At 37.0% G+C, this 13,020-nt stretch overlaps 1 protein-coding gene across 1 annotated transcript in view; it reads left to right on the top strand.

Moving 5' to 3' along the window:
• The first annotated feature begins 1,826 nt into the window (after positions 1-1,826).
• kdsr (3-ketodihydrosphingosine reductase) overlaps positions 1,827-13,020 on the top strand; it is a 15,196-nt gene continuing 4,002 nt past the window's right edge. The window contains exons 1-9 of the mRNA XM_079819792.1: positions 1,827-2,277; positions 3,586-3,675; positions 4,391-4,447; positions 4,530-4,595; positions 4,744-4,839; positions 9,767-9,958; positions 10,050-10,133; positions 10,415-10,498; positions 11,666-11,767. Of these exons, the coding sequence (XP_079675918.1) occupies positions 2,089-2,277; positions 3,586-3,675; positions 4,391-4,447; positions 4,530-4,595; positions 4,744-4,839; positions 9,767-9,958; positions 10,050-10,133; positions 10,415-10,498; positions 11,666-11,767 (960 nt within the window). The 5' untranslated portion in view covers positions 1,827-2,088. The remainder of the gene's footprint in view (positions 2,278-3,585; positions 3,676-4,390; positions 4,448-4,529; positions 4,596-4,743; positions 4,840-9,766; positions 9,959-10,049; positions 10,134-10,414; positions 10,499-11,665; positions 11,768-13,020) is intronic.

Below are 13,020 nucleotides of genomic sequence, written 5' to 3'. Positions count from 1 at the left end.
TTTTCCCCTTCTCGTTTGAGAAAGTCACACTTTGAATCTGCATTGGCATTTGATGTAACACTTTGAGATCCCAATTTAACAATTCAGGCACTCTTTACATAATACTACATATGTTTTTGTCTCCATACAGCGTTACTTTCAGTATATTACTGTAAAACGTGATATTTCTTCACTGAGTTATGAGTTACATTATATGTCCTGGGGCCAATGTTGGACATTTGTAAATTCACTTTGCTGAGGCTCAGCACACAATGTGCCTTTTTGCATTTTCCTCGTCTGTCTCGGTCTGTCACTCTCATTCTACATACACAGATTCACACATACTGATGCTTATTGATGGATATATAACTGTTTTTATAGGCAGAACGTTTGGGAATGATTCAATGATATTTGCACATTTCATTTAAAACTTTACAACTATATATATATATATCAATCTGTATACAGCTCCTATGCATTTAATAGGGTGTTTGGTTTGCCATTTAAAGAAAAAAAAACCTATAAGACATTTTACTATTAGAATAACAATATAGTATAGAAATGTTTGGTTTGTTTTAAGGACAACTCCTGTTAGGAAGTGGTTTATCTCGTTCATTTTATTATTCACATGTAAATAAAGGTTGAAATGGAAATAACTTGTCGCTTGTCGTTGAAATAACTGTCAATCATGCTGCCAGAGGTGGACAGTAACGAAGTACATTTACTTGAGTACTGTACTTAAGTACACTTTTTGAGTATCTGTACTTTACTGAAGTATTATTTTTTAGGGAAACTTTTACTTTAACTTTACTACATTTGAAAGACAAATATCGTACTTTTTACTCCACTACATTTCTATCAAGGCCCAAAGTCAAAAGTCGCTTCTGTAGCAGCTTTGCAAGTCAGTGGATGATTTTTTTTCTTCTTTAAAAGGTTTTTTTTTTTTTTTTTTTGCTAAATGTAAATGTCTGGGAGAAAGAGAAGCATAGACATATGGATGAATCTGAAAAAGCATGATGAAGGAGCTCAGTTCAGTCTGTTTTTATGTGCCTCTGAGATGCACGAGTACTGAATAGAGCTTTCTTTTGTGTGTTTTTCGCACTTAAACAGACCAATACACACAAAATGTCAATTTTCATTTTGGGAAGTATTCACGAAAACAAAGTTGATTATGTCTTCAGTGAACGTAAACAGTTGGGGGAATATCGGATGTGTATCAGTGTGTTGGATTTGTGCATTCTGCCTTAAAGTGACAGCAGCTTTGTAAAAAGCTTTGTAACTTTTAAGTATTTAAATTAGTTCAAGGTGGTCGTATGGAGCATCACTAACTGGCTTAAACCACCATGGAATAGCGTGCATTTATACAACAATGCAACAATAATAAAATAATGCATCGACATAAAAAAGGAAATTTACTTTTGATACTTAAGTATTTTTAAAAGCAAGTACTTATGTACTTTTACTTAAGTAAAAATAGTTTTTAACAACTTTGACTTGTAACGGAGTAATATTTGACTAGTAGTACTTTTACTTTCACTCAAGTAATGGAGTTGTGTACTTTGTCCACCTCTGCATGCTGCCACTGTCTGTTTTGTTTTTTTGGTAGCAGGTTGGCTGATAGTGATATATGTAATTAGGGACGTGTGTGTTTGAATCTCAGGCGGTTAAATTCAATGACCAAGACAGCGAAACGGCCTATAAAACATCTTTAAAACATTTAAATGCTCTTTTGCGTAAATTAAGAAAGTGACAGTTATTAACAGTGTTGAACTTTGGAACTTGTAGTCTATTGTCTGCTCTGGGCGGGGTTAAGCGAAGGTTTGAAAAACTACAACTCCCATAATTCCACCGCCCAAGCGCAGCATCCCGTTCAAAGTGCATAGATTCTGTGTTTTGGTTCATGTAGTGAAAAGAAAGAGTTAGCTTTTGCGGTTTTACGATTCCAAATGAGCATTTAATCTACTGCACAAGCCTCTAGCACATCACCAGATAATACAAGCCCATAAACAGCGCGTCGGAAGGCCTGTTATCTTCTGTCCGCGAGACAGGGGAGTGCCTGTAATTGGACATTTAGCTTGTGAGCTAACGTCAGCAGCATCAGGTTGACCCATGTCCTCTGAGGAGGCTCTCGGCTCCGCGCTCTCACACTGGCTCTCCTTTAACTCCTGGTGGCTGCTTCTGCCTTTCATTATGCTCCTGGTAGTGGCTGCATTTATCGTAGCCTTCGTGCTGCTGCTGTACATGATATCCCCGTTAATAAGCCCCAAACCTCTCAAATTGAACGGGGCCCATGTGGTGGTAAGTTCATATTATAATAATATTCTTTTATAACAGATCTCATAACATCAGAAACAACTAAGTAAAAAAACGAAACGCATATTATATGGTGGTTGTCAATGCGTTGTTTTCCATAAATCGCAAAAGCATAATAATAATAGAATTGCATTACGCAGTAATTGTTACTGCATGTTCATAAAGTGATTTATATGCTCTGATTCTAGAGAATCTGGAACCTAGTGTCGCGGTAATAATTTGAACATTTTTCAATATGTGTCACGTCACTGCAGTTATGCTCAATGGACCGATGCAAATGTGCATTTGACTTTTATTTGTGTCATCAGTTGGTGAAGCTATCTGTTATGACTTAACATTGTAAATGCATTCAGAAATATTCATGTTACAGGTCATATTTCACTGGAGGCCAAATACATGTTTCTTGTGCTGGTTATGCAACCATCTGTTCCAGGGCAATGGACCCTTTCAAGCGGCCACTAGCACTGCATGTTTTTGCTTTTGCTAAGGTTCATAGTTTATCAAGAACTCAAACTTATCTAGTTGTAAATGAACACCATGTTGTCCTCTCTACAAATACATAGTGAGATCAGAATGAATTCATATAATAACACCACACAGAATGATCTCACACTTTTTTCAGAAGCCTTTATTCTATTTTTCCCATTCGTGTTCTCCATATGCTTGGTAAAAGTTTTAAGCCATGAGTAAAACCATCTAGTTCCTAGGTAAACAACACTTAATCCTCAGGTTGTTCCAAACCTTTATGAATTAATTTCTTCTGCTGAACACAAAAGAAGATATTTTGAAGAATATGGGTAACCAAACAGTTGATGGGCTGTTGACTCTAAAGTATGGAGGAGTTACCCATACTTACCTAACTGTTTGGTTACCCATATTCTTCTAAATATCTTCTTGTGTGTTCAGCAGAAAAACGAAAGGTCCATACAGGTTTGGAACAAGTTGAGGGAGAGTAAAAGATGACAGAATTTACATTTTTTTGGTGAACTATCCCTTTAATAGTCTTATACATAGCCTCTATATTTTGTGAAAAATTAGTTTCTCTATGGAGGATATGAATAGGATAAAAAAACAATGCAACCTTACCTGACTGTTGCACTATAACTACTGTTTGAGAACAGATGCATATTTAATGGCACCTGCACTGTAGATTTTTGCTTTTTTTATTTGTTGGATTTTCTGGTGCTTTTACCTGGTGAATTTGTTTATATTTTCTCTCAAAACTTTTTGCATATTTTAGTAAAGGATGTGAACTATGACTTGCTAAATCTGCTTTATGCTGTCCATCATCAGGTGACCGGAGGTAGCAGTGGGATTGGAAAGTGTATTGCCATGGAATGCTACAAACATGGTGCCTTCATCACTCTGGTGGCACGAGATGAGGTCTGTATATCATCCGTCAATGACCGCATACAATACCGTTCTAAGGTTTGGGGTCGGCAATCTCTTATGCTTGCTAAGGCTGCATTTATTTGAAGAAATATACAGTTAAAAGTATAGTGATATTGTGAAATATTTAAAAGACTTAAAATAACTGTTTTCTATATGAATAAGTGCTTTCAAACGATTAATCGCATCCAAAATAAAAGTTTGTGTTTACATAATATATGTGTGTGTGTGTGTGTACTGTTTAATTATGTATATATAAATCATTTTTATATATTTTAAAATGCAATTTATTCCTGTGATCAAAGCTGAAATTTCAGCATCATTACTCCAGTCTTCAATGTCATATGAACCTTCAGAAATCATTCTAATATGATGATTTGATCAATAAACATTTCTTATTATTATCAATGTTGAAAACAGTTGTGCTGCTTAATAGATTTGTGGAAACCATGGTATATTTTTTCAGGATTCCTTTATGAATAGGAAGTAAAAAAAACAGCATTTAGCATAGAAATCTTTTGAAACATTGTAAAATATAAGTGCTGAATAAAAGTGTATATATTATATATTATATTATATTGATATGTATATTATTGACCCCAAACGTTTTGATCAGTAGTGTACATAATAATTATTCTTGCCATTGGATACATTCTGAAAACCACGAGCCTGTATGTGTATTTACCATTGGGTACATGTTTCCCTACAGCACAAGTTGGTTCAAGCCAAGAAAGAAGTGGAAAAATGTGCCATAAATGATAAGCAAGTATGTGTTTTTTTTGGACATTGCACTCAAAATCTACTCAAAAATCTTTAGTGGGCTTGACATGTTTTATGATCGTCTCTAGGTGGTGCTTTGCATTTCTGTTGATGTGTCGAAAGACTACAGCCAAGTGGAGAGCGTCATAAAACAAGTATGTTTATTCCGCTTACCAATTTATGAGAATCATTTTGCAAATTATTCTATGTCAGCATTTATTCTGGTCATTGTTTTCAAACATAAAATGTTATTATAATTTTTTTCTTCTGATGGTTTGCGATGGTTGCGTGTTTGCTATCCAGGCTCAAGAGAAGCTGGGTCCTGTGGACATGCTGGTGAATTGTGCTGGGACGTCTATATCTGGGAAGTTTGATGAGGTGGAAGTTGACCGCTTCAAGGTAAGAACAGCATATCATAGTGGGTGGTCATTTCCAGAATCAAATCCAGAAAAGTTTAGACTGGGTAAACCCAGCCTGATCTGCCGTCGATTTGATTTCGCCCTGCAACTCAGTCTGGAAACCTGTACATTAATTTCTACTGCTTCTGTTACACTTTTGCGGGAACCAATCACAGACTGGCTTATCCACCTGGCGCGCTATTGGCGGGTTTAACACAATGACGGATAGTTGTTTCCCGTTGATCACGCCTCTTGTGGTCTGATTGGTTGAAGGACTATCCAATTGCGTACAGAGTCTTTTGAATTATGCTCGTTTATCACGCCTCTTGTGCAGTAGGAAATACATAGCAGACTCCCCAGACCAATGTTCAATCTTAAATTGAGCTTGGTCTGGTGATAGCCAGACAAAGAAAAGTTTGGCTCTGGCTGGTAAACGCCTTCAAACTATTTTGATGCTGCCTTCTTACTTCCCGCTTGTTAAGTCATAAATATGAGCTTGTCACATTCTAGGGCTTTGTTGTCAGAAAGAACAGGAATCATGGAGGACACCAGGTTTATTCTTGCCTATTCATTGAGAAAATCGTATTAAAGCCAAAATTATATTTAGCCTCCCATTTATTGATAACCATATACAAATTCACCACGCTATCAGCTTTCTGCAGCGAGTGCAGCTTTTGGATGTTCGCCTACCATACACTGCTGAAAAGGTAGTTTTTTATGATTTCTTGTTTTTTAAACATTTTACAAACAAAAAATGGTACAAAAAGAAGACATTGATAGAAATGGTTACAAATAACAGTAAACAAAACTGAAAAAAACAAATTATGATAATTATAATAATGAGGTATATATAAATTTGCACATAAAAGACCTGATAGACACTCATGCCTACATGTAAACATACATCCCAATACACATTAAAGGTTGCAAAAAGTACCACTAGACTTTGGGCTAATTTGGGTACATTTACATTCATGAATGTTGATTAATGTGCACTTTCCCCTTTTGGAAAAAAACTGGGTCCAGCTGGAGAGTTTTAACATATGCAAGGAAGGCTTTCCCAATTTAGTCAAAGTTAGGCCCCTGTAAAGAGTGTCTAAATTTCTCTAGTTTCATGAAGTAGAGGGCATCCTTCATCCAGTGTGTGTGAGATGGAGGCTGAGGGCTCTTCCAGTTTAATAAAAATACACATCAAGCAAGCAGTGTAAGAAAAGCAACAAAATTAAGAAAGTGAGTGGGAAGTGGATTCCCAACAGGCAACACCCCAAAAAGGCCAATGATAGGTGATTGTGATATGTCTATAGATGTAATGGCTGGGAGAGAATTGAATACTGACCCCCAAAACGGACAGAGTTGGACAGATCCAAAACATATGTGTTAGTGTGGCTGGACCTAGGTGACACCTGTCACACTCTGCGTCATTGGTTGGATCAATTTGTGGGAGCTTACATTTTGACCAATGAACTCTATGAACCACCTTACATTAAATAAGGCAATGGCGTGCACAGATAGACGAGGAGTAGACCCTATCCAGCACTACCTCCCATGTTTCTTGGTCTATTTTAATATTATGATCTGAAGACCACCTGGTACACAAACTGTCAACAGTGAAAGACTGTAAAGTTGCAAAAGTGCTGATTTACTTAGAAATTGAGCCTTTAGAACAAACATCAAGACTTAGGATGGTATCATTTGCAGAAAGGAGGCATGGTGTTGGGAACATTTGCTAAATGATTACGAACAAAGTCGCGTATTTGCAAAAATCTTTGAAAAAAGTGGCTTCTGAATGTTCTACAAAACATTTTGCTGGTCAAATGAGGCAAATGTGCCTTCAATGTAAAGATCAGCTACAGAGTGGACACCTTGATTCCTCCAGTAAGTATATGCACCATCCAGGGTAGAAGGGGCAAACAACAGATTAAAATGTATTGGGGAAGACGGGGGCATAACTTGAAATCCAAATTACATGTAAACTGAATCCAAATTTTGAGACAATTATTCACTATTATGTTATCTGTGTACTTCAGTGGAGAGAGTGTGATAGGAAAACATAAAAGAGCCTTCAACATGGAAGATTTGCAAGAAGCATTCTCAATGTTTAACCATGGTGGGGTGCTGTCCAAATTGTTTGAATTAATCCAGTGTAGCATGGAGCGCATGTTCGCACCCCAATAATAAAACAGAAAATTAGGAAGGGCCAGACCACCCAAATGCCTTGGTTTCTGCAGGATGCTTTTTCAAATCTTTGGAGTCTTGCCATTCCATATGAAATGAGAAATAGAACCATCTAGTGTAGTAATAAAAAGCAATGAAAAATGAAAAGGTACTTCTTTTTACCCCTGACTGAAGAACAAAAAAGAACTTAAGCAACTACCTTGCAACGCAAACAAAACCACTCAGAATATCCTAACAACCCCACAGCAACATGCTAAAAACAATAACAAAGGTGTAGCTAGATGATGCAGTGAATGAGCGTGGAATCATGAGAGTTGCCGTCTTCACCTCCACAGCCGATGGAAAGCGATCAGACGGGACACAGAAATCATGTTCATGGATGAGCTAATGTATTAAAATTTTATTAACGTTACTGTGGTATGAAGCAGGACTGGTCGAGAGCCTGGAACATTTTACATTTCCTTTTTAATAATGCATATATGCCACAGTCCGCCGCTTCCACTCCTTTCGTTTGGTTGTTTATTTTACGATTAAAGTTACGTTTAATGTTCGCCACCTTCTTCCCTGAACTTGAACTTTGTTACAGTTACGCTTGATCTCTTTGTTTGATTTCATTTTAATGAAATGTCTGCAAATACTGAATTACTACATATACAGGTCACTTTATTTGATGTATTAAAATTGTGGGGTAACGCAGTGGTCAAAACAATCATACTAAAAATACAACTTTGAAATTTGTTAAGTTATGTTATGACGTTACTCTGTGCATTAGCTCGGTGGCTGGTATGAGACACTTTGCAGTAAGCTAGATCGATATTAGAATTTCATATTAATAAAAGCTGAATGCCTTGTGTTGCTAAATGGCATGCAATTTTAAAATATATTGTATGGCAGAGAAAATTCTCGATTACTCTCACTACAAATAAAGCTCTTTCTGATTATACCATGTTAGCCACTTGACAAAATAGCATTTCTGAGGCATGGTACAAACATGTTACGGTAAATCAAGAAAACAGAAGATTCATTCAAACAACAAGACTAACCACATTGAGCAATAAAACAATGATTCGTTTTCTGTCAATAAAGGTAATCAAACAGTTGCTCACCTGTCTAATAAAACATATAATGTATAAAAGTGTCACACATGAATCTGTTTCCATGATTTCTATGGAAGTAAAACTGAAAATCGAGAGTAATGCATCATTGATAGGCAACGCAATGACTGGTTAAAGGGGTGGTACAACACATTCTTTCGAAGGCTTGATTGTGTTTGTGGGGTGCACTGTAACATGTGTTCATGCTTCGTTTTTAAAAAATTGCATTATTTTTCATATATTTTACCTTTATTCTACACTGCTCTGTCCCTCCTTGTAAAAACGGTCTGATGGTTTCCGGGTTCTATGAAGCCAGTCCCTCAAAAATATGCAATGGGCTCAGATTGGTTAGCTAACCGCCTAGTGCACATTTGTCGGAAACGTCACGCCCCTTACCTTTACCGGTAGACTGTGCTTTGGTAGTATTAGAAACAATGGTGTCTATAAAACCATACCAATTTGAGCCCGAAATCGGAACCAGAACATTTTAGTGTAGATGATCAAGCAGAACCTGTTCAACCTGTTCATTCCGCAAGAGTAAAGACTGCGGATCTATAGTGATCGCTACTGAATGGCACTTTTGTATTTTTAGAACGATTATAGCCAAATATCTGTTGCAAGAATTATTAACCCAAAACGAACACTAAACATTGGCTTTACTATAGTATCCAAATCAAACACAGAACCATGTTTAGCATGCCCGTAGATAAACAGTACATACAAGCTCTAATCAAAGAATAATTTAGCCTACACTAATTCCAAGTTCGCTGTTGAGATTTTTAAAAAGTTTGTAACGTTAGGTGTTTGTCGGATAACGTTAAGTATGAATGAGCATTTAACAAACTAGTTTGCAGAGCCAAACCGCGTTGTCATTTGTTTACTATCTTGCTACAACGTACAAGTAACAATACGAACTATTACAGGAAAACGCATCGATGAAAAACAAATCATACTTACAGGTTGTGGCCTGTAAACAGCTTCTGTTTTTAAATCCATCTTTCAGGACAGGCTTTGATTTAAGATGGGCAGCATATATCTGCTGCAAATGCGACCGTGTTCCCCTCTGTCTCATACACACATGCATATAACATGCTGTATGTTAAACGCACTGCAACGCACCCCCGTCCCTAGGAAGGCTGAACAAAGTGGACCTGCAATCCGGATGAAAATAACAGCATTTCGTTGGCATTGCGGCAACAACACTCCAGCCTACTAACTATACCACAACTGTTCCCCACAGCAATACAAAATGCCCCCCCCCCCTTGTTTAATATTCTCGGTGGAGGGGTTTATGTAAATATTGGGACTGGTGATGTCAACAACCCTGGAGGAATGTCTAGTAGTCCCTACTGGCCGTTTGCTGTAGTCCTTAGAAATTGATTTCTTTAAAAGCAAATATCTCCCTTTGCTTTAAACTTTGAACGTTGTAACTTTGCAGATGTTGTTTATGCTCAAACAGCAACATTACACACTAGCTAAAGTTAGAAAAGTGAAATCGTGTTTTACCACCCCTTTAAAATGGCTGATTTCTCTGTATTTAAACATTGTTGGAAACGTTTAGTATAATGTAAGTACACAAGTAAACAAAATATATAACATTGTTCTAGTGGTTTTATTCCAAAATTAATCCAAAAATCTTACATATTGTACCTTTAACAGAAAATGATGGAGGTGAACTATTTGGGCAGCGTTTACCCCACCCGGGCAGTGATCACCACCATGAAGGAAAGGCGGATGGGCCGCATCATGTTTGTGTCGTCACAAGGAGGGCAGATTGGCCTCTTTGGCTACACGGCCTACTCGCCATCCAAATTCGCCCTACGTGGTCTGGCTGAGGCCTTGCAGATGGAGGTGTGTTTACGTGACGCTCGCTCGATAAGTACCACGCAGCAGTCCACTGACACTTTATTTTGATTTATTCTCTCCTCCTGATCTTTCCTAGATGAAGCCCTATAATATCTATGTTACTGTGGCGTATCCCCCAGACACTGACACACCAGGTTTTGCAGAAGAGAATAAGAATAAGGTGAGATCATAGATTTTTTTTTTCCCTGAATAGAATTAATCTCTGAATATTAAATACCTAGAATATTAGAATAGAGCATTAATATTAATAGAATATTTAAAAATGAAAAATTTCTAATAGAGCAGGTCTCTGCTATGATACATAGTTGGATCTTTGTTCCTGGATTTAATAAAGTATATTTAGGAGGCTGTTTGACCCTGCACAAACTAAGTAATGCATGCAAAACATGTTTTTGTCCTGCCTATGTTTTATTCTCCTGGTTTTATCTCTCTCAACGGCAGCCTCTGGAGACCAAGTTAATTTCAGAGACGTCTGGAGTCTGTCAGCCTGAGCAAGTGGCAAAAATTGCGGTGAAGGATGCTGTGGTAAGTAGGGACTGGTCAAGGTAGTCAAATACTCATCCAACATTCGACTAGTCGACTATTAGCTTTTAATAATGTGCCTTGAGACCCCTGCCTTGTGTTTTGCATTCTGTCTAGCTGTTTTAAGCACAATAAAGTCCTTCTTTAAAGGGATAGTTCATCCAAAAATGTAAATTGTCATCTTTTACTCACTCTAATGTAGGTCCAAACCTGTATGTCTTAGAAGATATTTTGAGAAATGTTGCAGGCCCCCCTAATAATAATAATCAATAATCAATGCTACACTGTGTCCTAACCAAACGCGAGGCGACACACGAGAAAATGTACCTTTTCCATTTTTTTTTTGCCTACTAACCATGACGATGATAATCTCAGGTGCAGATTATGTGCTTTTATTTAATATACAAAGAATTTAATGTGAGTGTGAATATAATTTTTCTTGACCTTTTATAGACAGCTGAAAGCAACATTGGATGAGCTAATTCACCTCAGATCTTGAAAATAAATGAAAGGAAACAACAATGTTCAACTCATGAGCTGTTTATTGCCGTGGTTTTGTCTGAATTAGATATCTTGGTCCCCATGAAATCAAAATTGAAGTTTTTTGGCTTTTTTTAATCTATAAACTAGTGTGCTAGCTGACAAAATTAGCATTTAGAAGATATAAACGTTCAAAACTTTGTCTCTCACTCCCACCAATATGGATCAATGTTTTTGATCACTCTGCACTTCAGCTTCTCATCAGATTTTCTGTCCAATCAAATGCTCTCTAGAATCTAAAGCGTCCCACCCCCTTTGTTATAAATATACGCTGAAGCTGTCACTTGTTTACACATTTACTATTTTCTACATGATGAATGGCACATAGTGCTCTATATAGGGGATAGCAAACAATTCAGATAGTGTAAATATGCTTTCCTTTGGGGTGAATGAAGTCTGCTTTCACATTGTCACTGCAGCGCGCACACAGTCTGCTCCGGTCCAGCAACATGATAGCCCAGTGGATCATATGCATGAGTCGGCGCAGACCGGAAAAGGAGCTGTTCGATTATGTTCTGCCGTGTCGTCCTGTTTCAATGGAAATTATGTAAACGCATTGAATAATGCTGTGCGTTTCAAGGCATTTCAGTGGGCCTTTAAATACCCTTTCTTCTTTCTGTTCATTCACAGCAGGGAAATTTCACCAGCTCAATTGGTCCTGATGGCTACATGCTGTCAGCGCTGACCTGTGGGATGTCACCTGTGACCTCCATCACTGAGGGGCTGCAGCAGGTACGGCCCATTATCACAAAACGCTAAGACTCTAGTGCAACAGTGTCATCATATTTGACTCATTGACGATACCCTAGGAGATTGACATGGGATGATTCCTTCCTTTTTGTTGAATTATTTCTGCATCATGTCCCTTTCATCATCCTGCTTCACCTTTTGTATCTTAGTAACATCTTGTTGGCATTCAGCTTTCGTTGGGCTATTTGAGTCAGTCTCGGTCTAAGATATTCCCTTTGAAGATTTTAATGAGCCTCTTGACTTTTGCCCAGCTCTTCCCTCTGTCAAAACGAAGGAATCAGAGGAATAAACCTGTGAGGTCAGCCAGACTGCATTTTTTTGTATACATTTCTTTGAAGAATGTAAGAATATATATAGATATAAGATATAGTCACAGATTTCCACTAAGTAAAACAGAATTAGATGTTATCAGCATGTGCAGAATGAATCTGTGTACATCTGTTCTACAGATCATCACATCACGTTCTTCATTAAAATATTTTGGCTGATTTGATTATGTTTTCACCTACCAAAAAAAAGAGCGTAGTACCATTCTTAAATTCAGTTAAGCAGATTCCCCCCAAGAATATGTGAACAAAGTCAGTGGATTTAGTGTCTGAATTATCAGTGTATCACAGTCAACGCTTTTATTACTTCTATTTCTTAATATCTTGTCGACAATTATTATGTAGTTTCTGAATCACTTTGATGTCATTGCAATTACCCACAGTCTGGATACTGTAACCTATGTACATGTAATTTAATGTAATAACAAATGTACACAATCTATTGTGAAAATAGCTTAGAAGGATGGATGGATGCAGGGATGCACCGATACCACTTATTCCAGAATGAGACACACACTGATACTTGCATTTTTGGTACTCGCCGAGACCGAGTACCGATGCCTCTATTTTCATTGCATTTGTATATAATTTTTAATACTAAATTTAAATATAATTATTTAAATAAACACATTATTATATTATTTAAATAATATAAATATAATATAAAAACAATGTATTGGGTAGAGTAATAAATATGATATTAGTTGATGATATAGTTAATATCTTATTAATTGGCTTAATTAGTTTAGCAAATAGATGTTAACTATGCCTGTTAAAATTATTGCAAAAGCTTCTGTTCTGTTTACTGGTATGCATAAATCATGTAACAGTTCATGTTTTTACTTAGGATACATATATGATTTAGTTTTAATCCAACTGTCACATGTGTTGTGAGTGAGCGATCAGCAA

This window comes from Gobio gobio (genome assembly GCF_949357685.1).
Source record: "Gobio gobio genome assembly, chromosome: 6".
Classification (NCBI taxonomy): domain Eukaryota; kingdom Metazoa; phylum Chordata; class Actinopteri; order Cypriniformes; family Gobionidae; genus Gobio; species Gobio gobio.
The sequence above is the reverse complement of the archived record's forward strand: the minus strand, read 5'-3'. Positions and strand labels throughout refer to the sequence as shown.